Here is a 23,647-nt window from a genome sequence, read left to right on the forward strand (position 1 = left end):
GCTAGGTGAAACACTTCACCCCCTCTTTTGAATCCAAGCTACTTTGGTTTCTTTAAAAATGCAAATGTTCCCTTTACACATCACATTTTAAAATTTCACCCATGTTTACCTATTTAGCATTTCAAATCTAGCTTCTCGTCTCACATCAAAGCCTTCAGACTAGCTATCTATAATCCAATTAAGTCCCACAGACACACACACACACATACATAGACACAGACCCCACTATTACTCCACTTTACAATAAATTCAAAATAACATTATGAAAATTATATCTTCCTGACAGATGTGTCTGGAGGGGGTGTGAATGGTAAAATGATGAACAGCTTCCATCCAATTGCAAGGAAAAACAAGTGTAAAACCAAAACTTGCAAAGAAAAAGGAAATAAAATGGGGCAGAGATTACAATCTGAAATTGCTGAACAGAATGTTGAGTCTGGAAGGTTGAAAGTGCCGAATCAAAGGATGAGATGCTTTTCTTTCACCTTGCATTAAGCTTCATTGGAACATTGCTGAGGTCAAGGACAGAGGTCAGAGTGGGATCAAGGTGGAGAATTAAAATGACAAGCAGCCAGAAGCTCAGGGCTACGCTTGCAGACTGAATGGAGGTGTTCCAAAAAGCGGTCATCCAATCTGTGTTTGTCTCCCCAATGTAGAGGAGACCACATTGTGAGTAATGAATACAGTAAACTAAATTAAAAGATGAACAAGTAATCATTGATTCACCTGGAAGGGTTGCTTGGGGCCTTGGACAGTGAGAAAGGAGGTAAAAAGACAGGTGTTTCAGCTCCTGCGCCTTCATGGAAAAGTGGGTGTTTGAGGAGCGGACCAGGATGTTGCAGAGCGAATGGTCCTTTCAGAATGCTGAAAAAGGGAGGAGTGGGGGAAGATGCATTTGGTGGTGGCGTTCTGCCAGCCCCCAGACACTGCAAGGGGCTTGTGCGACACCAGGAAACTTGCTTCCTTCCATGAAAACGACCGTTTATTCAGGTCTTACCTGCCTTAATTGCCTGCCCACCTCCCTCGGATGGGCTGCCCCTGGGAATCTGCGTGGAGGCAGGAACACATTGGGGAAGAGAACCTGACAGTTTCTTCCTGTTTTCTCAGCGCCACACTCACCCCAATTCAATACTTCAAAGCAGCCTCCAAGGGGCCGGGAAAATTCAGGCCATAGTCACCAATTCTATTTATTGACCCATTACACCAATTGGAGCTTTCAAGACTGAGATTAATAGTTTTTGTTAGGTAACAGAAATAAGGAATGTGGAGCAATGGTAGGTAAATAGAATTTACATCTAAGTGAATGGCAAAGCCGGCTCCAATGGCAGAATGACCTCCTGTCCCTATCCACACAATTCCAAAAACCAATTTAGAAATGGCAACTATAGGATGACTTTAGAAAGTATTTTTGAAATTAATCTGTAGACAATAGCCTTCAGAGATTTAGTCTACGATGTGTCAGCACACCTTAATCGTGATTAACATGTCAAAAATGTAATAAAGAAGAAAAAGCAATTAAAACGGCACAAGGAATTTCAAAACAATTGTCTTTCAGTTGATCATGATGCAAATTTTTGTTAATGCTGTTGTCCATTTGAAATTGATTTCAGAACGAACATTATTTTCATGATTGCCGTTTCAGTGTTGGCCCCACGCCAGCTTCCTCTTGTGCTCCAATTGTGTTTCTGATGCAAAGTGTTTACCCTTCAGTTAATGGTAATTACCACAACAAAATTAAGACAAGACAAAATGGGTTTAACTATACACAGACTTAAAAATTTCCTTTAGAACAAAGATGAATGCAGTAACACAAGTGCTAGAGATTCAGTGTTAATCATGTGTATGTAACGCCAGCACTATTAGGATTCCCAGAAATATTAAATTTGAACCCAGGCTCTGGAAGAGGAGAGCAAAGGAGTATAAAATGGGGAGGGTGGTGGATCCTTATGTTTCAGGGTCTGAAGGATCCCTTCTTAAACTGACAGAACATTTACCGATGGGTTGAAGATACTGATGGAGATGTCAAAGAGATTAGATTGTGTACTTTTACAGACTGTGAAACTTACTCACCGTTCCCCCCCCCACCCAAAAGCACAAACCTGATGGTGGTCAATGTCTGGATTATAAGGCATAAACACCATTTTTGGAAATATAAATTATGACATTATACCCAAGTAGGATATTGACTGAGGCAGTTCCCACTCATACGAGACAGTATCGGAAGAGAGATATTTCCCAGCGTAGAATTTTTATGCAAATAGACTATATGAGAAGATTGTATCGTGAAGGACATTTAGGTTTATGTTAAATGCAGCATTACTGTGAATTGTTAATTGTCCCCCATCTCATACATAACTCAACTAATGGCTTGAGTGCTAGAATATTACTAGGTAATTTAGGTTACACATTGTTAGCCTGCAGTTCAACACACTCTCAGGATGGGATTAGATTGGAAAGCAAGAAGTTCCTAACTGTATGTAACAGTCAACTTTCACCATCCTTTTCCAATTTTTCACCTGTGTTGATCAACTCAGTGGAACTTCCCTTACTTTGTCCCACTCCTACCCATCTAATCACAGCCAAATCATCTCCATTTTTTCAGCCCCCACACTGTTACATCTGGAATGCTGTAAGGATCTCTCTTTGGTTTCCCCTTCTCCCCCTTGATCCTGCCATGGGGAAATTATCCAAAAACACATTGGCAGGTCCCACAGGTACGCTAAAGACACCCAGATCAACCTCTCCCTCCAACACCCCACTGCCTGTGTGATGCCACACTACATTCATTACTGGACGAAACTTAATTTCTTCCAATTAAACATTGTCTTTGTTTCACATCGTAAACTTTGTTCCCTCGCCAGCATGTCTTAGGCATGCTGCACTTTGAAGCTTATATATTTTGAAAAATCTAGAATGTCCCTACGTTTCTACCCCAGAGAGCTGTGGAGGCTAGATCACTATTTAAAGAGGAGGTAGATAGATTTTTGAAATATAAAGGAGACGAGGGCTATGAGGAGCTGGCACAAAAGAGGAGTTGAGGCCTGGGGCAGATCAGCCATGATCTTATTGAATGGCGGGGCAGGCTTGAGGGGCCCAATGGCCTACTCTTGCTCCTATTTCTTATGTTATATTCCCGGCACTGCTTAACACTGTTTAAATGCCTACTTTAATCAAAGCTGAATACCACATATCTGGTTGCTATACCCAGTTATTCCCAAATACAATAAATAGCACAGCTACACACACTTCTTCTGTTTTGGAACTGAGGGTGAATTCTCAAAGTGATATGAATTCTTGCTGTGTAATTAAGACCAGGTCACCTTTTAAATCCAATGTGCAGATGTTTTGATAATAAAGGTAAGCAAAAATTAACCTTGATACTAGAGCAACACAAAATTTACTCAAAAATGCTCATTAATTTCTAGTTTGAATAGAAACTTCATTCAACTTTGAACCTCTGAGCTCTTAAAATGATAGCAAGTTTCATTTGAGCTATTTGGCGGAGAGGCAGTGGTAATAGTGGTAATGGACGAGTAATCCAGAGGCCCAGGCTAATGCTCTGGAGACACGGGTTCAAATCCCCTGCTGGCGGAATTTAAATTCAACTAATAAATCTGGAAGTAAAAGCTAGTCTCAGTAAAGGTGACCACGAAACCATTGTCATAAAAACATATCACTAATGTCCTGGAGACGTGTTGACTCTTAAATGCCCTCTGAAATGACTAGCAAGCCACTCAGTTGTATCAACTGTTACGTAGCCTAAAAGGAATGAAACTGGAAGGACCACCCAGCATTAACCCGTCAACCCTGAAAATTCCTCCTAACTAACATCCGGGGGCTTGTGCCAAAATTAGGAGAGCTGCCTCACAGACTAATCAAGCAACAGCCTGACACAGCCAGACATCTCTGACACCACCATCACTATCCCTGGGTATGTCCCGCTGGCAGGACAGATTCAATAGAGTTGGCGGTGCAGTGGTATACAGTCGGGAAAGAGTTGCCCTGGGAGTCCCCATGAAGTCTCGTGGCATCAAGTCAAACATGGGCAAGGAAACTTCCTTATTACCACCTACTGCCTCTCCTCAACTGATAAATCAGTACTTCTCCTTGTTGAACCAATTGGAAGAAACACTAAAGGCAAGGGCACAGAATGTACTTGGTGGGGGACTTCAACATCCATCACTAGGAGTGGCTCAGCAGCACCACTATCGGTGAAGTCCTAAGGAACATATCTGTGGCAGGAGGGAAAACCCCACTTGACCTCATCCTCACTGATCTACATGTTGCAGCTGCATTTGTCCATGACAGTATTGGTCAGAGTAGTGACTATCGCACAGTCCTTGTGGAGATGAAGTCCCGCCTTCACATTGAGGATACCCTCCATCGTGTTATGTCACACTACCACCATGCTAAATGGGATAGAGCGAACAGATCTAACAGCTCAAAACTAGGCATCCATGTGGCACTGTGGATCATCAGCAGCAGTATTGTACTCAAACACAATCTGTAGCCTCAAGGCCCAGCATATCCCCCACTCTACTAATACCATTAAGCTGGGGGATCAACCCTGGTTCAGCAAAAGTGCAGGAGGGCATGCCAGAAGCAGCACCAAGCATATCTAAAAATGAAGTGTCAACCTGGTGAAGCTACAAGGGAATACCTGCATGCCAAACACCAGAGGCAGCATGCAACAGACAAAACTAAGCGATCCCACAACAAACATCAGATCCAAGCTCTATAGTCCTGCCACAACCAGTCGTGAATGGCAGTGGACAATTAAACTAACTGGAGGAGGAGACAGCTCCACAAATATTCCCATACTCCTCCTGAGGTCCCCAGCACCAATTTGATTCACTCCCATGTGATATCAAGAAGTGACTGATGGCACTGGATATTGCAAAGGCCATGGACCCTGCCAATATTCCAGCAACAGTGCTTCAGAACTTGCCGCACCCCTAGCCAGGCTGTTCCAGAACAGCTGCAACCCTGGCATCTACCCAGCAATGTAGAAAATTGCCCAGGCATGTCCTATCCACAAAAAGCAGGACAAATCCAAGCCAGCCAATTGCCATCTTATCAGTCAATTCTTGATCATCGGTGAAGTGATGGTAGGTGTCATCAACGGTGCTATCAAGAGGCACCTACTCAGCAAAAACCTGCTCACCGACGATCAGTTTGGGTTCCATCAGGGCCACCTCAGCTCCTGACCTCATTACAACCTTGTTCCGAACACGGACCAGAGTTGAACTCAAACAATGAGGTAAGAGTAACTGCCCTGACATCAAGGCTCACTAGCAAAACTGGAGTCAATGGGACTCAGGACACCCAGACCCCTCTGTAGCTCACAGCTCTGCAATCTCTCTCCATTTAAATAACCTCTTTTTCTATTCTTCCTGCCAAAATGGACAGTTCACATTTTCCCACATTATACCCCATACACACGTGGGCATCTCCTGACAGCTGCTGGCTGTCAGGTAGAATTCCAGGCTCTCACAATGACCATTAAATAATCACCAATAATGCACGAGGTCACATGATAATTATACATTAAGAGGACCATTTGGCCCATCTTTATTGAAATACCCCAAAGGTTCTACAGTTGCAGCTTCAAATTATTTCCATAATTATTCTAGGGTTTGCTAGGTGATTGCTTTCCTTTTCTCATAGTTTCCTACAATACTCTTCAGTGCTGACTATCCTCTGCTGTACTCATTTTCCTAAAGTGATCCTAGAGAAAGGAAGAGGCAATTCACCCCCTCCATTCTGTCACCATTCAATTAGATTATGGTGGATCTATTTCTTAATTCCATCTATTTGCCTTGGTTCCATAACCCTATGTGTGTGGTAGGCAGAATGTCTTTTTGGACTGATGGCAGTGTCCTGTTAGTAGAAGCAGTGTGAAATGGCTTGCTTAACCTATTGCTCACATCAGTCCATCACACAATTGAGCAATGTCATGTATGAACTTCAATGCTGATGTGATGTCAGATACAAAGGTTGTGCACCCCAGTGATTGGCTGATCAAATCAAACAGCTTATTCCTTCAGTTATAGGCAGAGTACAGACTATACTCAACTAACCCACACTTGCAAACTCCAAAATACTGTTAGAGGTCATTTCACAATTGGACAGCACTTGCTGCACAGTCCTGAGTGTGTTAATAACTACACTAAATCAATTTAAGATAATTTTCCAGCTCAAAACATGGCTCATTCACACTTGCGAGAAGTGACATACATTCATTCACAGGGACACATTCTCTGCAAACAAAAGGAATATGTTCAAGCCTCGCACCTTTTTTTGAATTACCTGGGGAGTTTGGGGAGCCTACAGTTCCCTGTTGCTTTCTCCATGGTAATTCCTTGGTCAACCAGAGTTGACTTGCCAATCAGTAGCCTTTTTTGTTGTAGTATAAATTATGATCGTTTGAAATTTGGCATTCTTCCTTTTGTCCTAATGAGTGCAAGAGGAAAAGCTTCAACAACATGTCTCTCTTTTCAAAAAAACAGTGCAGGGGTGGCACTTATCTAACCCAAGGAAAGAGGGTGGGAAGAGATCCCATTCACCAGCATATCGCCACAGCTACAGTATATTTTCATGCTGATAGCATTATTTCCCCGATCGTGTCAACATTTTCACGTGTTCCACTTGCGAGGAGATTTAACACGGTAGAAACAAACAGCCGAGTTGCTGGGCGAGAGCGTAGGATGGACGAATCCGAAAAAAAACCACACACACACAAAATTCGTGATCCCAGGGGCTGAGGACATTAACCCAGAAACTCAATATTACTGAAACAAAGGCAACATTTATCACAGTCCCTTCAGGCAGATAATTGCAGAGGAGGTGGTTTAAAACGAACAAGCAAAGCAAACCATTAAAATTGGGTCATTTGATATGCTGTTCACCCTCCTGTTTGCGTTCTGAAATAGGATTACAAAAAAAAAGCTCCTTTTCATTAAAAAGTGGGACTGGCAAATGTACTCAACACCTTGTGTGAAAATCAACTCCCCCCCCCCCCCCCCTATTTCAGGACTCTGGAAATGAACCATTAAAGCCTCTGATATGCATTTTGTTGTTCTCCTTCACCCCTCCCCTCCTTTAAACAATCATTCTTACTAGTCAGTCTGGACTCTGAAAGAGTTACAGATGTTGTGCATACACCAATCTATTGTAATGATTAAAATCTTTCTCAGTTCCTGGCTTTCAATGGCTTGGATATTAGGGACAACTTTAAAAAAAGAGTCGGGGTAGAAGCAAGTTATTCAAAGGCAAAAAAAAAAAGCCCCTCTAATTTTTAAGACTGAAGGCTAATTATGAGCTCGGATCGCACTCAGATTTATATTTGAATAAGTTAAAATCGAGTGACTCGATCTGTAATAAACGGACCCACTCGCTGTTTTAATCCACAAGTCGGTTTCCCTCCTCAGGAGCTAAACACACATTTCCCCAGATGCAAATATGTTCGATGTGCGAACTTTATCTGAATGTAAGATGGATCACAACCGCGAACTGGATTTTGTTTCCTTCTGCAAACTGCTTAAACTCTTCCCTCCCAAAATGCTTAATCAAAGTTTGCGAATGGCTCGCTCTCGGAAGAACGGTCAAGGCTACAAAAGCCACAACACGGAAAGATTATGCACTGATCCGTTTTTTCAGAGTGAACCAGCATCTTCCTGCACAGGGTTTATGCTGCCCTGCAGCCGCATACAAATTGTGGCATTTTCTTCTCTCTCTCTCTTTAAAACGAAATGATTAACATGTATCTTCCGGAATTACAAGTTTTCCCTAAAGCTCTTCCTTTCTTCCACCTACCCGGCGGGATGTCGTCTCCACACTCCAGCTGCTACAAGTTGTCACCAAAGCCACGATCCGCAGCAGCTTCCCAGCCCAGCGATCCGCCATGGTCCCCCCACCACCACCACCTCACTGTCAGCCCCGCTTCCTACCCTGTTTCATTCACCTGTATTTACAGAGGGAGCGCAGCTTAGGCGCGCCCCCGGCGAGAGAGAGAGAGGGAGGGGTGGGGTTTGGAGCGCGCGTCCGACTTAAGCTTTTCTTAAAACGGCAACAATCTCCCTGACATGGCAGAAAAAAAAAGAGAAATGCCTTTAAGGTTCCTCTTTTCGGCTGAGCCTTGGCCACACCTTCACTCGGGGCTCCGCACCGAGACTGAGGGTATTTCCAGGGACAGTTATTGCTCTTGTCGTTGATAAAATGTAATATTTCTCGGAGTTCAATGTTGCAGAAATGCAGTGAGTTTTCAATCTGTCACATTGTGTCCAGCGGCCTGACCTTGACTGTGTTTTAATACTATTGTCTGGGGAGGGGCGAGAGAGGTTGTTGATATGACTTTGGATGGGACCCACAAACTATATAACAACAAGTCACTCGCCGCCCCGACTTGGAAATATATCGGCCGTTCCTTCACTGTCGCTGGGTCAAAATCCTGGAACTCCCTCCCCAACAGCCCTGTGGGTGTGACCTGCACCATAGGGACTGCAGCGGTTCAAGAAGGGAGCTCATCACCACCTCCTCCAGGACAATTAGGGGTGGGCAATAAATGCTAGTCCAGCCAGTGAAGCCCACATCCCACAAACAAAGAAAATATGATACATATAGGGAGGGGGGAGGGGGGCAGTGGCATAGTGATAATGTCACTGGACTAGTAATCAAGAGACCCAGGGTAATGCTCTGGGGACCCAGGGTAATGCTCTGGGGACCCGGCAGATGGTGAAATTTGAATTCAATAAGAATCTGGAATTAGAAGTCTGATGGTCACTCTGAAACCAATTGTGCTGAATGTCACAAAACCCCATCTGATTCACTGATCTGCCATCCTTACCTGGTCTGGCTTACATGTGACTCCAGACCCAGGGCATTTAGGACTCCTAAATGCCCACTGAAAAGGGGCAATTAGGGATGGGCAATAAATGCTGGCCACATCCCAAAAAAAGATATAGTGCCTTAAACGTATGTAAAATGTCCCAACTAACTTCACAGCAACTTAGTCTGAAAAGAAACATGAGTATAGATTCAAACTGATGCGTTAAGACTAGTCCACAGCTGCAGTATAAATTCAGAGACAGCAGCCAAATGTTTTATTAAATGCTCCAAATTCATTGAGGTATTTCAGTTCACCTCAGTCACTCAGGGCTCTGAGAACCAAAATCAGCAAGAGTTTCCACCTTTATTATTTAAGTGACTCAGCTGCAAGTTTAGATCTGTGGATATGACTTAAGGACCGGACCGACCATGGTTGTGATGACCCCACATGGATAGCGAAGAACAGCCATCACTCAGCATTTTGAACCCTGCAGTTCAACTCTCTCGCTAACATGTGACATATTTTCCTTCAGTATCCAACTCTCCTATACTGAGTCACACCACCATGATGACAGGTCATTGACCTGAAACATTAACTCTGCTTCTCTCTCCACTGCTGCTGCTGAGCATTTTCCAGTGTCTTCTCTTTTTATTGCTATGCCAATATAGCAAAATATGGCAGACTTTCAATTCCTTTGTCTAAAACATGGACCTTTCTTTCTTTTACAAAGATCTGTATGAACATCAGGCAGGAAGAGACTGGTTGGTCCATCTAGTCTGCCCCACATTCAGGATGGCTGCATCATCATAATGAGACACTTCCTAGCCCCCAACTTCCATCTCTGATCCCTCTCACCCCCAACCCGTCTACACCCACTTCCACCCCCCACACTCCAGTTACCATTTAATCTCTCAGACAAAATCTTATCCAACTGATTAGATCTGACCATTGCTTTCTCTTTTATTAATTCAGTTGTGTAATGTGGGCATCACTGGGAAGGCCAATTTATTGCCCAATCCTAGTTGGCCTTGAGAAGGTGGTGGTGAGCTGCCTTCTTGAATCGCTGCAGTCTCTGTGGTGTAGGTACACCCACAGTGCTGTTAGGGAGCAAGTTCCTAGATTTTGACCCAGTGACAGGGAAGAAATGGTGATATAGTTCCAAGTCAGGATGGTGAGTGGCTTGGAGAGGAACTTGCAGGTGGGGGTGTTCCCATGTGTCTGCTGCCCTTGTTCTTTGAGGTGGATTTCACCACAGTCCAGCACAAATTAATTAATTCAGATCTCATTATCATCCAGGGAGTAAGATTATTTAATCCAAAGTATTCTGAGACAGGAGGAAGATTCTGACATGTATGGATACATAGTTCCACTCGGAGACATAGTCCACAGGCACTGAGTACCTTCTGAGAGTTAGTCACTTTTCGTCACTGCAATTTAATGTCATTAATAACATTGAAAATCAAAGGAAATTATCAGTTGAAAATCCATTGCTATTATTGATTTTTTTTTAATTTGGAAAGTATTTTCCTTTCTAATGTTGCTTGCTTCCAGGGTTTCATTCCAAAACTAGCCACTAGGAAGTACTAAAACAAAAACAGAATTACCTGGAAAAACTCAGCAGGTCTGGCAGCATCGGCAGAGAAGAACAAAGTTGACATTTCTAGGCCTCATGACCCTTCAATGGAACGGAAGTACTGGCAGATTGTCCTGTTATTGTACTTGATCCAAGTGCCAACTGGTCTCCTGGCTGGTCTCATCCAAGCTTGAGCTCATCCAAAATTCTGCTGCTCCCATCCTAACTTGTATCAAATCCCGTTCACCACCACCTTCCCAAGGGCAATTAGGGATGCACAAATAAATGTTGGCATTGCAGCAATACCCACATCCTGTGAATTAATAATTAATTTAGCAAAAAAAGGTCCTGTGCTCACAGACTTGCACTGGCTCACAAAATGGCCACATTTTGATATTTAAAAAAAATTTTGAGTCCTTCCAAGGCCTCATCCTTCCCTATCCCTGTAATCTCATCCACCCCAACAATCCTTTGAAATCTCTGCTCTCCTCCAATTCTAGCTATTTCCATACCTCGATTTCCATCACTCCACCATTGATGGCTTTGTCTTCACCTGCCTGAGTCCTAAGTTCTTGAATTTCTTCCTTAAATGTCTTTGACTCCCTACCTCTCTTTTCTCCTCTAAGACACTCCTTGAAAACTACCCTCTCACCTGCCCTAATATCTCTTTATTGATACCATTCCTGGAAAGTGCCTTGGGTTGTTCAGTATGTTAACTATGCCATATAAATACATATGTTGTTGTAAGTCGTTTCCCATCTAATTTTCCTTTATGTCCTTCTCTCAGTTTCAACCTGTGCAACTGTAACAACTGGAGAACCTGTTTCAAAATCTTTCTATTCTGAGTCAGAAGGTCGTGAATTCAAGTTCCACTCCAGGAACCCGAGCACATAATCCAGGATGACACCTCAGTGCAGTGCTGAAGGAGTACTGCACTGTTGGCGGCGCTGTCTTTTCAGATGAGACACTAAACCCAAGATCCTGTCGGTCCTATCAGGCAGATGTAAGAGATCCCACAATACTATTTTGAAGGAGAGCGGGGGTGGGGGGCAGAGTTCTACCCAGTGTCCTGGCCAATTTTCATACCTCCACCAACATTACAAAGACATTAAACAAACACAGCAAATGCTGGAGAAACTCAGCAGGTCTGACAGCATCTATGGAGAGAGAAACAGAGTTGACGTTTCAGAGCTACAGAGAAGTAGAAATGTGATGAAATTTATACTGTTTAAGGGGGTGGAGCAGGTGAAGCTGGATAGGAGGCCAGCTATAGGTGGGGCAAAGAGGAGATTGACAAAGATGTCATGGACAGAAAGACAAAGTGAGTGTTAATGGTAATGGAAAGGGCTAAAATGGTGCTAATAGTGGCAAAGATAAGAAAGTAGAATGTGATAATAGCAGAACAAGGGTAAGCACTCTGGAAAAAACAATATGAACAAGTAACAGATGGCCCTTGTGGGGTGAGGGGATAGGGCAGTGGTTGGGAAAAGAGGCTCGAAAATGAGATAAAAAGGAGGGATAAAAAAAGGAATAAAAATAACAATGAATAAAAATAAAAATAAGTGGATGAAAAATAAAAATGAATTTTGAAAAAAGGGATAGAAAAGGAAAATTAGATGGAGGAAAGAGTCCATGGTCTGAAGTTGTTGAACTCAATGTTAAGTTCCGAAGGCGGTAAAGTACCTAGTCAGAAGATGAGGTGCAGCTCCTCCAGTTTGCGTTGAGCTTCACTGGAACAATGCAGCAGGCCAAGGACGGACATGTGGGCATGAGAGCAGGGTGGAGTGTTGAAATGGCAAGCGACATAGAGGTCTGGGTCATGCTTACGTTCAGACTGGAGGTGTTTTGCAAAGCGGTCACCCAGTCTGCGTTTGGTCTCTCCAATGTAGAGGAGACCACATTGGGAGCAGTGATGCAAAGACATTATCGCATTGCTGTGTTTGGAAGCGTTCTGCGTGCAAATTGACTGCTGCATTTCCTATATTACAGCAGTGACTACATTTTAAAAAGTACTTCATTAGCTGTAAAGCACTTTGGGACTTCCTTGTGAAATGAGCTAAATATAAATGCAAGTCCTTTCCTTTTTAGCATTCTTGTTTTCTCTCCTCCTCTCTGGAATGTGCAGATTCATGCTGAGCTAGTGTTCTATGGCTGCAGGGTGTTCACCAACATCTTATTCAAATGACTGCTCTTTATGTATGAGTCAAATCTTTTGGCAGACATTGGGCGGTGAAGGAATTAAGGGATTTGGGTACAGGGCAGGAAAGTGGAATTGAGGTAGGTCAGCCATGACCCCTTATTGAATTCTGGAGTAGGCTCAAGGGGCTGAATGACCAACTCCTGCTCCTATTTCTCATGTTCTGATTCCCTTCCCAGTGTTTTCTCTGTTTATTTTATGGGATCCTCTGGCAGTTCTGAAGGAGGAACCATTGCCCTCTGCTGGAGGAAAGGCAGATAAACAATGAAGTTGAGCTTTTGACTGACACATCCTGCAGAATTCAGAACACAGAGTGAGCTTTTATACAGAGAACTCAAGTAAATATCCTAATGTTACTCACGCTGTGCATGAGATCTTTTACACCAGTGAAAATCTAGTTTCACAGACTCAAGCACAGGGTAAGTAAGAAAAGGTCATTGAGACATATTAAATGGGTTGAAAAGAGACATTTTGAAACCATTGAAATCAAAGTTATATAATTTCAGAAATGAGTTTTGTGGCATGAATTAATGGGTTGAGCGCTCCATCTTATTTTTTTTCCAAAATAGTGTGATTTCCCTTAGCACTGCTCACAGGCTCAGATCTCACTCTTTAAGTGTGCATGCGTGTGTGTGTATTTGGTGGTTGGTGTGGATGAGAATGTGTGTGTTTGTATGTCTGATTGTGCATGGGTGTGGATGAGAGTGTACACTGGTGTGTGCGAGTGTGAAAAGGTGTGGGTGAGAATGTGCATTTGTGTGGGTGAGCGTGAAAGGGTATGCATGAGAGTGCGTGGGAGTGTGTGTGGGTGAGATGTGTGTGTGGGCAGGCTTGGTGTGGATGAGAATGTGTGTGTTTGTGCGAGTGAGTGTGCATGGTGTGGGTGCATGTGTGTGTGAGTGTGCGAGGATTTGGGTGGGTGTGTTTTTCTCCCTAATTCTTTATAGGCTGTGTTTCTTTATGTTGCAACACAAGGGGGAGCTTTTCTTGTCCTTGCTCAGTTGCAGTCTTGGTGTGTGTCAGTGTGTCAGCTGGCAGTATTAAAACAAACAAGTTGGCTTGACACAGACTAACAATAAAGTTACCATTGTAAAGGTTTGTGCAGTCCTTAATTAATTGCAAGTTCTTGCATTTAGTCCACCTATCATTTAGCAACTGCTCCTTCTGTAAAATATTCTACTGGCGATTCAATAAGTGATGAAGATGTATAATCAAGAAATGTTAATAAATCTAGCTCTCAATTTCCAAAGTGGAGAATTGATTGTAAAACTTAGTTTAAGGACCCTTTTAGTAAAAATCAATAGAAATGTGTTTTGACTAAAACATTTAAGAAAAATTTACTTACCGAATGTGGCACTCGAAATGATGGGCCTGTAAGTAAGATTCTCTACCAGTTGAGCTATTAGGCTGTGTGGAAGCTCCCTGCACAAACCCTTGACGGATTGGATCACCCTTAAGGAGACAGCACTCATACGAACATACAAATCAGGAGAAGGAGTAGTCCACTTGCTCCCTCAAGCCTGCTCTGCCATTCAATAATATCATGGCTGATCTGAATGTAACCTCAACCCTGCATTCCTGCCTACCCCCGGTAACCTTTCACCCCCTTGTTAATCAAGAATCTCTCTAGCTCTGCCTTAAAAATATTAAAGACTGCTTCCACCGCCTTTTGAGGAAGAGAGTTCCAAAGATTCACAACTCTCTGAGAGATTAAAAAATTTCTCCTCATCTCTGTCTTAAATGAGCAACCCCTTATTTTTAAATAGTGACCTCTAGTTCTAGGTTCTCCCACAAGAGGAAACACCCTCTCCACATCTACCCTGTCAAGACCCCTCAGGATTTTATACGTTTCAATTAAATCACCTCTTACTCTTCTAAATTCCAGTGGATAAAAGCCTAACCTGTCCAACTTTTCCTCATAGGACAACCTGCCCACTCCTGGTATTAGTCTAGTATACCTTCTCTGAACTGCTTCTAACGCATTTACATCTTTCTTTAACTAAGGAGACCAGTACTGTACACAATACTCCAGATGTGGTTTCACCAGTGCCCTGTACAACTGAAGCATAACCTCCCTAGTTTTGTAATCAATTCCCCTCGCAATAAATGATAACATTCTATTAGCTCTCCTAATCACCTGCTGTACCTGTATACTAATCTTTTGTGATTCATGCTCTAGGACACCCAGATCCCTCTGAATCTCAGAGCTTTGCAATCTCTCACCATTTAGATAATAAGCTTCTTTTTTATACTTCCTACCAAAATGAACAATTTCACATTTTCCCACTTGCGTAGAACTTCAATGAGATAGTGATCCCACCATAGATTGGAATCTGGGATGAATTGTTGCCAGCAAATTATGTTTTCCTATGTGATAAAATGCTACACTGAAATTCTATGGTGGAATTCCCATTATAATGTCACTTGGTGGTTACTGCAGACATCATACGTCCATGTAAGTATTGAATTTTAATGTTGGAAATTCCATAGGAAATGCTTATATTGCAGGTTCCAATGCAGTGTGAGACAACGTAGCTTTTGATCTAAACGCCTTCCGCTGACCAGAAAGATGTCAAGAGTAGTTGTGCATGTACCAATGGCCACAGTGTGAGCCGAGTGCACAGGTGCAACTGTTCCTGACTCCTTTCTGGTTGGTGGCAGCAGTTACCAGGTCTCAGGTTTGAAATAGATGAGATAATTTGTATTTCTGCACCTGTGGCGAGGTTCTGTATCCCATTGCCCCAGGCTTAGGTTTGCTAACCCTCCAAGATTCGCCTGGAGTCTCCAGGAATTAAAGTTCAATCTCCAGTTCACAGCTCTGTGCTACCCTGGAGAAAAATCATAGGGACATTAAAAAATATTTTCTTTGTCATTTTCTTTGAGGATTTCTCTTTATCAGATATAAAGATATTGAAAATGGGAAAAAAGAGGCTTTTTGGCTAATGGTCAAGCATTATCCGATTGAATAATATGTCTCTTTGCTTTCCTATTGATGTAGGAAGGCAGTGCATTACAAGCATGGATATGTTGGCCAACTAATTGCAAGAGCATGGGGGCAAGTGATGTGTATTCCTCCAGGAATATGTTTAATTGCAGTTGGCAACCCCACCAATGTTGGATGAGGACAACAGGTTTTGATGTCCCAAGTAACATCTAATGACTTAAATGGTGCAACTCAACCAGAAATGTCGACATCTAAAAATTGCTAGAATGTCAACCATCAATGTGCTTTGGGGTCATTTAGTTACTTTTTAGGGTTAGGAGTTCTTAAGGGAACAGACATTTGTCTGCAATATGCAGTGGCAGCAATCATTTCAAAGCAGCAGAGAGGGAATGTGGGGGAAATAAATGAAAGTGGTGGAGGGACCATGTGGAATGGTTGACAATGAGATGAGAGGAGTTAAATGGATAGTAGTGAAAGTAAGAGGCAAGGGGGCAAAGAAGAGGAAAGGGAAGCAAACAGACAGTGGGAGTATCTTTTGAGGAGACAGAGAAAGGAGATTGGCAGGGGAGGAAGAATAGTTTTAATCTGAACTGGGTTGGGGGAAAGGATGTGTGCCAGGTTGAATTGAGGGGGGAGAAGGAGAAGGATTCTAGAATAAACTTGGAGAGTTGGGGACCTGAGTCTCTGTGGAGTGTAGGGGAAGTGACTGGGATACAGTTTCTCTGTGAGTTGGGTCTAGAGGAGATAGAGTGCCTCTGTTCACTAGATTGGTGGTGGTGGTGGGGGTGGGGGGGGTGGTGGGGGGGGGGGGGGGGGGGGGGTCGTGGGGGGGGGGTGGTGGTGGGGGTGGGGTAGGGGTGTGGGAGTTGGAGGGGCAATTAAAGTTGTAAGACTAGGTTTTGAGTTGCCTTTGAGAAAGGGATGGCTTAGTGGGTCTATTAAAAATCCAAATGACAACGTGTTTTCTTTGTTTTATGGTTTTTAAAAACTTCAATACCAGTGAAGGAACCTTGGCTAATTCTACAAACTACCCGTCATAGGTTTATGATCAGGGCTATTCTTAAATTTGTCTATACTCGCTGAAGTTTAGGAGAATGAGAGATGATCTCATTAAAGCATATAAAACTTTTAGAGGGCTTGTCAGGTTAGATGCAGAGAGGCTGTTTTCCCTGGCTGGAAAGGTTAGAGCCTGGGAGTATAATCTCAGGACAAGGAGTTAACCATTTCGGACTGAGGTGAGAATTTTCTTCACCCAGGGAGTTGTAAATTTTTGGAGTTCGCTACCTCAGAGAGCCGTGGTTGCTCAGTCACGGAATATAGTCAATATATGAGATTGATAAATTTTTTGACACTAATAGAATCAAATGGATATGGGGATGGTGTGAGAAAGTGAAGTTGAAGTAGAAAATCAACCATGTTAAGCCCAGCAATTACAGGCCAGTCAGCTTAACTTCAGTTAAAGCAAAATACTGCAGGATGCTGGAAATCTGAAATAAAAACAGAAAATGCTAGAAAAACTCAGCAGGTCTGGCAGCACCTGTGGAGAGAGAAATAGAGTTAACTTTTTGAGCCCATATGACCCTTCTTCAGAACTAAAGAGCAGTGGAAATGTCACTTCTTGCCAGCTTTAATTAGTTGTCTGGTTTGGCATGAATCCATAAAGCCCATTCAAAGATTTGTACATTTTTCCCTCAGAGTGCAATGCATTAAAATAGTTTTGACTTTCATCTTTCCAACTTCTTCGTGGACTTCTGGGAAAAGTGCTGGAAAAAAATCAACAGGTTTGGTAACATCTGTGGAACAAGAAACAGATTTAATGTTCCGAGTCCAATGTGACTTCAAGAACTGAACATTGCCAAAGCTGCAAGTTTGAGCACCGCCCACCAACTCTGGCACCGCCCACCAACCCTGGTACCGCCCACCAACTCTGGCACCGCCCACCAACTGGAAGCGCCCACCAAACTCTGCACCGCCCACCAACCCTGGCACCGCCCACCAACCCTGGCACCGCTCCCCTCCTCCTCCCCATCCTAGACCAGCTCACCAACCCCCCCCCCACCGCCCCAATACTGGCCACGCCCTGGCCCCCCCGGCCCCGCCCCCTCCCCCGCCCCTCCATCCTGGTATCTGTCAATCACCGCACAGCCGCAACCGGAAGTTCCGTCCTTTTCAGTGAGCCGGGCGAATTGGGTTTTCCGAAGGTGAATGCGAAAAAAAAAAGCATTTTTAATAAAATGATCGTTACAAATTCCTGTATTTTTAAAGCGGCATCTATTTCCAACCGTTATTGAAAACGTTGTTAAAAGTACTGCGGCATTGGCTTGGAGAGTGAGCCAGAGATTATATAAACGTGTTGCCGAGGGAAGGAAGTTGTGGACGGACTGAAAGAGCCACGTATGGCGCCTGGCTGCCGCTGGCTTTCCCGAATGGTAAATGGCGGCCGGGAGGGGTGAAGAGGCTGTGAGACCGGGGGGAGGAGACGCGGGGGTGGGAGGACCGTGGCGTTTTCAATCTTTAAGCATTTGTATTTTTCCCCTTGTGGCGGTGCCGCGGCCTAAAGCCGGGACCTAAGCCTCGGGATGGCGTACTGAGCTGGCCCGGGGAGCTCTGGGGAAGCCACCGGCTGACTGTGGTTAAAGGGCCGCCCGGCCTCTTGTCACTTGGTGTTGAAGCAGCGCTCTGCGTTCCTGGAGCCAAAATCGCGATCATCCTCGGCCGGAGCAGCCTGAAACAGGCGGTTGTGTTTGCTGGGGGAGCTGGGGTCCCTACGGCCGAATGGTGGACAGTGGGAAGATCCAGTGTTAATGGGCCCCGATGGCCAAACTCGCGATTTAAAGGCTTGTAGGAACAAAAGAACGGAAGGTGGGAGATAATGGGCAATGACACAACGAGTATGTGAAGGTTGTGGTCTCATTGGCTTTTAATTATTTCCATTAATATCCTCGTTACCTTACCACTTTTCACGATTGGATGTTATGTTTGCCTCTAGAGCTATATAGGTGTTTTCTGAAATGACTTAATATATTATTTTAATATTGATTTTAAAATGCCAAAGGATGTTTTAAGAACGTAAGAAATAGGAGCAGGAGTAGGCCTTTCGGCCCCTCAAGCTTGCCCCATCATTCAATAAGATCATGGCTGACCTGCGCCAGGCCTCAACTCCTCTTTTGTGCCAGCTCCTCATAGCCGTCAACTCTCCGATATTTCAAAAATCTATCTACTTCCTTTTTAAATACTTTCAGTGATCTAGCCCCCACAACTCTCTGGGGTAGAGGATTCCAGACATTCATTACCCTCTGAGAGAAGAAATTCCTTTGCATCTCCGTTGGCTTTGCCAACCTGATTGACTAACAACTCGACATTCAATTTTACCCTGAATTCAGATAATTAAGAACTGGAGGTGAAGGAAAGTTTTAACTTTTGTACTGTATCTTCCTTTTGGCCTCTGACATTCTCTCCTACTCCTGAAGGAAGGAAACTTTGAACCTGTTCTCTTTTTTCTTTGTTTGGATCAAGTCTGTGGCCAGTAGTCATTTCCTTCTTGCGCCTTCTGTTGGGTACTTTCCAATGTGTATGTGTGCTTATGTGTGTGTTCTGATATACTTAATGTGTTCCTTTGAATCATCTGACTTTGATATATGTTGAAGATTTTATCCGTTTACTGCTCCCCCCACCTCATTAATGCCATCTTCTATTTTTGTCCTCTTTAATCCTGATTTCAAAAAATTTAAATCAATTGACACCAATGTTTAATTTTCCATCTTGATGATTTCAGTGGTCAGTATCAGTGTTACCTTTGCAGATCTAGCCAGCACTGAGGCTTTGCCAACCTGATTGACTAACAACTTGACATTCAATGTTACCCTAAATTCAGATAATTAAGAACTGGAGGTGAAAGAAAGTCTTAACTCTTGTACTGTATCTGTCTTTTGGCCTCTGATGTTCTCTCCTTTCTGGAAGGATACTCTGAACCTGTTTTATTTTTCTTCACTATTTCTAGCTTCTAGTTATGGAAGCTGCTTTTAATTTTCAAATTATTTCTCACTTTTGAAGTCAAAGGACTATCCATGAAACCAGAAATAAAAACAAAAATGTTGGAAAAAGTCAGCAGATCTGGCAGCATCTGTGGAGAGAGAAACAGATAATGTTTCGAGTCTGTATGACTCTTCTTCAGCTTTGAAGAAGCCAGCTTTCAAATCGAATGGACTCGAAATATTAACTTTGTTTATCTCTCCACTGATGCTGCCAGACCTGCTGAGTTTTTCCAGCATTTTTTGTTTTTATTTCAGATTTCCAGCGTCTGCAGTAGTTTGCTTTCATCCATGAGACCAGTACAGCTTTTAGCATAGTAGCAATCGGGGTTACCAATGATGAGCACGCCTGTAACTCTGCTCTGGAACATAGAAGCTTATAAAAATGCAGTGTGTTTCTAAACAGCTTATATAATCACCTTCCAGTTGAAGTTCATCAACTTTCTTCAGGTCATGCTCCCTCAGTATTTACAAGCTGAAGCTTCCCTTTCAATGTATTGGCCAAATCAACACTACTTGATATTGTCAATCCCTTCAGTAGGGTAATAAAAATCTTGTTTTGTTCAGTTCTTCAATCTTTCTTCAAGTCTGTTTAGCAACTATCACCTCTCACCCTTTGTCCCACCCTTAGTCCTTGATCTGTTGAATTCTTTGCCTCTCTTTCTCCTGTAGCATCAAATTAAAACATCTCCATTGTTGAAGCTGCGTCAAGGAAGCTCTGTTTTCTTCAGTAATTTTTAACACTAATACCCAAGTCGTTCTTGCCAGAAACACTGGTCTTATATCTGGGAGCTTCTTATAACACTTAATTTGTACTTTTGCCTGACAAGTGTCTCACCTCTCCCTCACTGTTTCCCTTCTGAGTTTTTAAGCCCCCAGTCTACAGCCATTCATCACCAAGTAGCCATTACTTGTGTGATGTTGATGGTGAGTGTCAGGCTGTTTGACTGTGGGAATATTGCTGCACTGTCAAATCTGATGTCATCAACAGATGAGCACTTCCAGCAGGGTTGCTGGAGAGTGATGGGGATTGAGATTGTCTGGTTGATTCCTCCTTCCCACATTTCCAAAATTGAGGGCCGCTGAGTTTAATTACAACATTCCTATAGCCATGCTAGTTGAGATAAACTAACTCGGTGCAGGTTTGGGATCACACTCTGCATTTCTGCTTTGTCTGGATCTGTTGTTCATTGGATAATCTCAAGGAATCAATGAGAATTTAATACTGCAATCTAAATTTAAGATGTTGTATTTCATCAATGAAGTGATCACAAATTCTATGAAGGTGTCCTAAATTAGAGAGTCAGCAAAAAAAATGTGCTGGTTGTTTATGGTGGTACTCAGCGGGCTGGAGCTAGTATTCAGGCACTTTCTGAAACAGTATGTGATGTAACTGTGCATCACATTGCTGTTATTTAGGGCTGCATTGTGGAATGCCTCATTGCCCTCCATGAGCCAACAAGCACATTTTCAGTATCAATTTTGGATATTAATGTTTCACATATATTATGAAATTGCTCTATTGTCGTGGAAGTTTCTGTATGAATGCAAGGTCATCCGCCTGTCTTTTAAATTTTAGTTCGAGCGTATATTAAATATTGCGCAGTGTGGTTCATTAAATGTGCTATTGGGTAATTTTTGTACCTTCAGGGAACTTGTGTTGTACAGCTGTAGCGAGTAAACTTACTTATAGAGCACTGTATGAGTGAGAGGTACATATACAAAATAGTTGATGTTTTTGAATCCAGATTCTTTTGAGGGTGGAATATAAAGGCTGTTACTTATTCTTAAAAATCCTTCTTTTGGGTTGTAGATTCTGTATATCCTGTCACATTTAGAACTTTGAATTTAGTACTCTTGAGTTTTTCAAATTACCTAATGTTTTTGTAATCGTCACTTAAGTATTTGGAATGATTTTTCATCTTGATCTGGTCACTAAAGAGATGTTAGGTACAGGTTAAAAGTGTTACACTTTTTTGTTACAACGTTTGATTAGAACTTTTATTTTAGAAACTTGCAAATAATGTTGGATTTGTGTACTTAGCTGCTTGTCATTGCGTGCTCAATGAAAGGTGAGGTAGTTTTGGATTTTAGTTATTTTCTTGGCTGTTTTAAGCATCTAGCATCTTGGTAATTTTGCACCATTTTGTTATTGATTGTCCTCGATGTTCCCAGGCAGCTTTGTTGGCATATTGTGGCACTGAATTATTTAAACTTGAAAGAGTTTCTGTTAATGATAAGTTTGGGCACTTTGCTTTCACAGACCTAGGAATCCCATTGAGCGTTCATGGATATGTGATCTGTTTTGAGTTTTTGTTAGCCTGTGCCTCCTGATTGGGGGGGAAAAAAGTATATCAGGACTCAACAAAATAAGTTACATGCAGTTAGTCAGTTTTGCCTTGCTTAGCATTTTACAAAGCATGGATATTAAAATTTTCATCCTTGCTTTCATATCTCTCCATGGCCTCCTCCCCCCCCCCCCCCCATCTCTTTAACCTCGTCAACCCTCCAAGATATCTTGCGTTGCTCCAATTCTGGCCTCTTGAGCATCCCTGATTTTAATCCCTCCACCACTGGTGGCTGAACTTTCAGCTGCCGAGTCCCTAAGGGCTAGAATTTCTTCCCTAAACATCTCCATCACTTTACCTCTCTTTCCTTCTTCAATGTACTCCTTAAAATCTACCTTTTTAATCACTTTTTTTTCATCTGCCCTAATATTTCCATATGTGGCTCAGTGTTAAATTTTGTGTTTGTAATGTCCCTATGTGACATCTTGGAACATTTTATAAGTTTAGTGGGGCTAAATAAATGCAAGTTCTTGTTTGCTTAAAAAAAAGTAACTTATGCTAATATACTTATCTCAAATCATCGCCCCAACGAATGACACTAACCACTATCGCCTGATCTTTAGACTTTGTAATGGTTCAAAATAGTTTTCCAGATGTAAAGTAGTATTTGAAAGTCAAAATCTGTAAGTGTAATGCAGGTTGTTTTTCACGGAGTAGATTCAAGTGTCAGATTTTCATACCATGTTTTAGTAAAATCCCAGTGACATCATTGGAGATGTTTTTATACTTATTGAAAAAAGGACAGGGTTATTTTTAAGATGGTGAAAAGCTAAGATAATGTGGGTGTAGCGGATTATTACAGTTGAGATGCAACACATCCGAAAGCTTCAAGTGAGATTTAAGGAAATATTTCCCAGCACACTCAGATTAATGCTCTGAATTTTTCACTGTGCCTCCTAGGCTTTACATACACTGTCCACATGCTGTCCTCTTCCCATACTTTTCATTCAGTGAAGAGTCTCCCCTTGTAGGGACCCTGAACAATCCTTCTGGCCTTCCTTCTGCTATCTTCCAACTTTTTAAATCCCCAAATTTGATGTCACTAAATTATTACTTTATGATTTACTTTGTTACTTTCGTTCCTCTTGACATCACTCTGTCCCCACATTATGGGCCTTGATTCTTCACTTTGGTTTTTTTTTTAAAAATCTGGAATATATCCTTACTAATTTAATTAAAAATAAATAATTATGAACTGCATTGAAATTTTAAGCAGAGAAACCCACTTGTAATATTTCATAGAAATTTTCCATATCTTTTCATATTTATTAGTAAACTATGGTGACCTGAATTTCTTTTTGAGTTCCAGAATTCTTGGAATTTCAATTGTAGAGATAAATGCAGATGGATGATTATGTTGTCCACCAAACATTGTGGGTCTCATTCTTTGGAAACTCAGTATTGTAGCATTAGCTTGGCCTATTTACTATCCTCCTTTATTGTTCCATAGCTAGGCCTTGCCCTCTGATAGCTCATTCAAATGGCAATTATTAACCCGTGAGCCTTGACTGGAAGTGTCGATGTGCCATCTGGCTATGAAACACCTCCCAGCCAAGACACAATGTGTCATTGGAAGTTCACATAGTCACTGCAGTATTTAAGACAGGCAGATATATTCAAGGGGTGAGGGAGGGTGGTTGGGGGAGGTGGTGGTGTAGTGGTAATATCACTGGCCCAGTGATCCAGCTGGTGGAATTTAAAATTCAATGAAAAAGTTCTGGAATTGA

General features: G+C 42.5%; 2 protein-coding genes across 10 annotated transcripts in view; one reads left to right on the forward strand and one right to left on the reverse strand.

Annotated features, from left to right (window-relative positions):
• si:dkey-112e17.1 overlaps positions 1–7,905 on the reverse strand; it is a 49,980-nt gene extending 42,075 nt beyond the window's left edge. The window contains exon 1 of the mRNA XM_041203259.1: positions 7,816–7,905. Within this exon, the coding sequence (XP_041059193.1) occupies positions 7,816–7,905 (90 nt within the window). The remainder of the gene's footprint in view (positions 1–7,815) is intronic.
• Positions 7,906–17,873: 9,968 nt separating this feature from the next.
• The window catches only part of golga3 (golgin A3), a 60,715-nt gene continuing 54,941 nt past the window's right edge, over positions 17,874–23,647 (forward strand). For 2 of the 9 annotated variants that reach the window (XM_041202178.1, XM_041202176.1), the window contains exon 1: positions 17,874–17,970. The gene's annotated coding sequence lies outside the window, so the exon portion shown is untranslated. Of the gene's footprint in view, positions 17,971–18,107; positions 18,443–23,647 lie in introns of those variants that run through there. The other 7 variants (XR_005944722.1, XM_041202182.1, XM_041202175.1 and 4 more) reach the window with 4 other exon arrangements.

Source organism: Carcharodon carcharias, chromosome 13 (genome assembly GCF_017639515.1).
Source record: "Carcharodon carcharias isolate sCarCar2 chromosome 13, sCarCar2.pri, whole genome shotgun sequence".
NCBI classification, from domain to species: Eukaryota; Metazoa; Chordata; class Chondrichthyes; order Lamniformes; family Lamnidae; genus Carcharodon; species Carcharodon carcharias.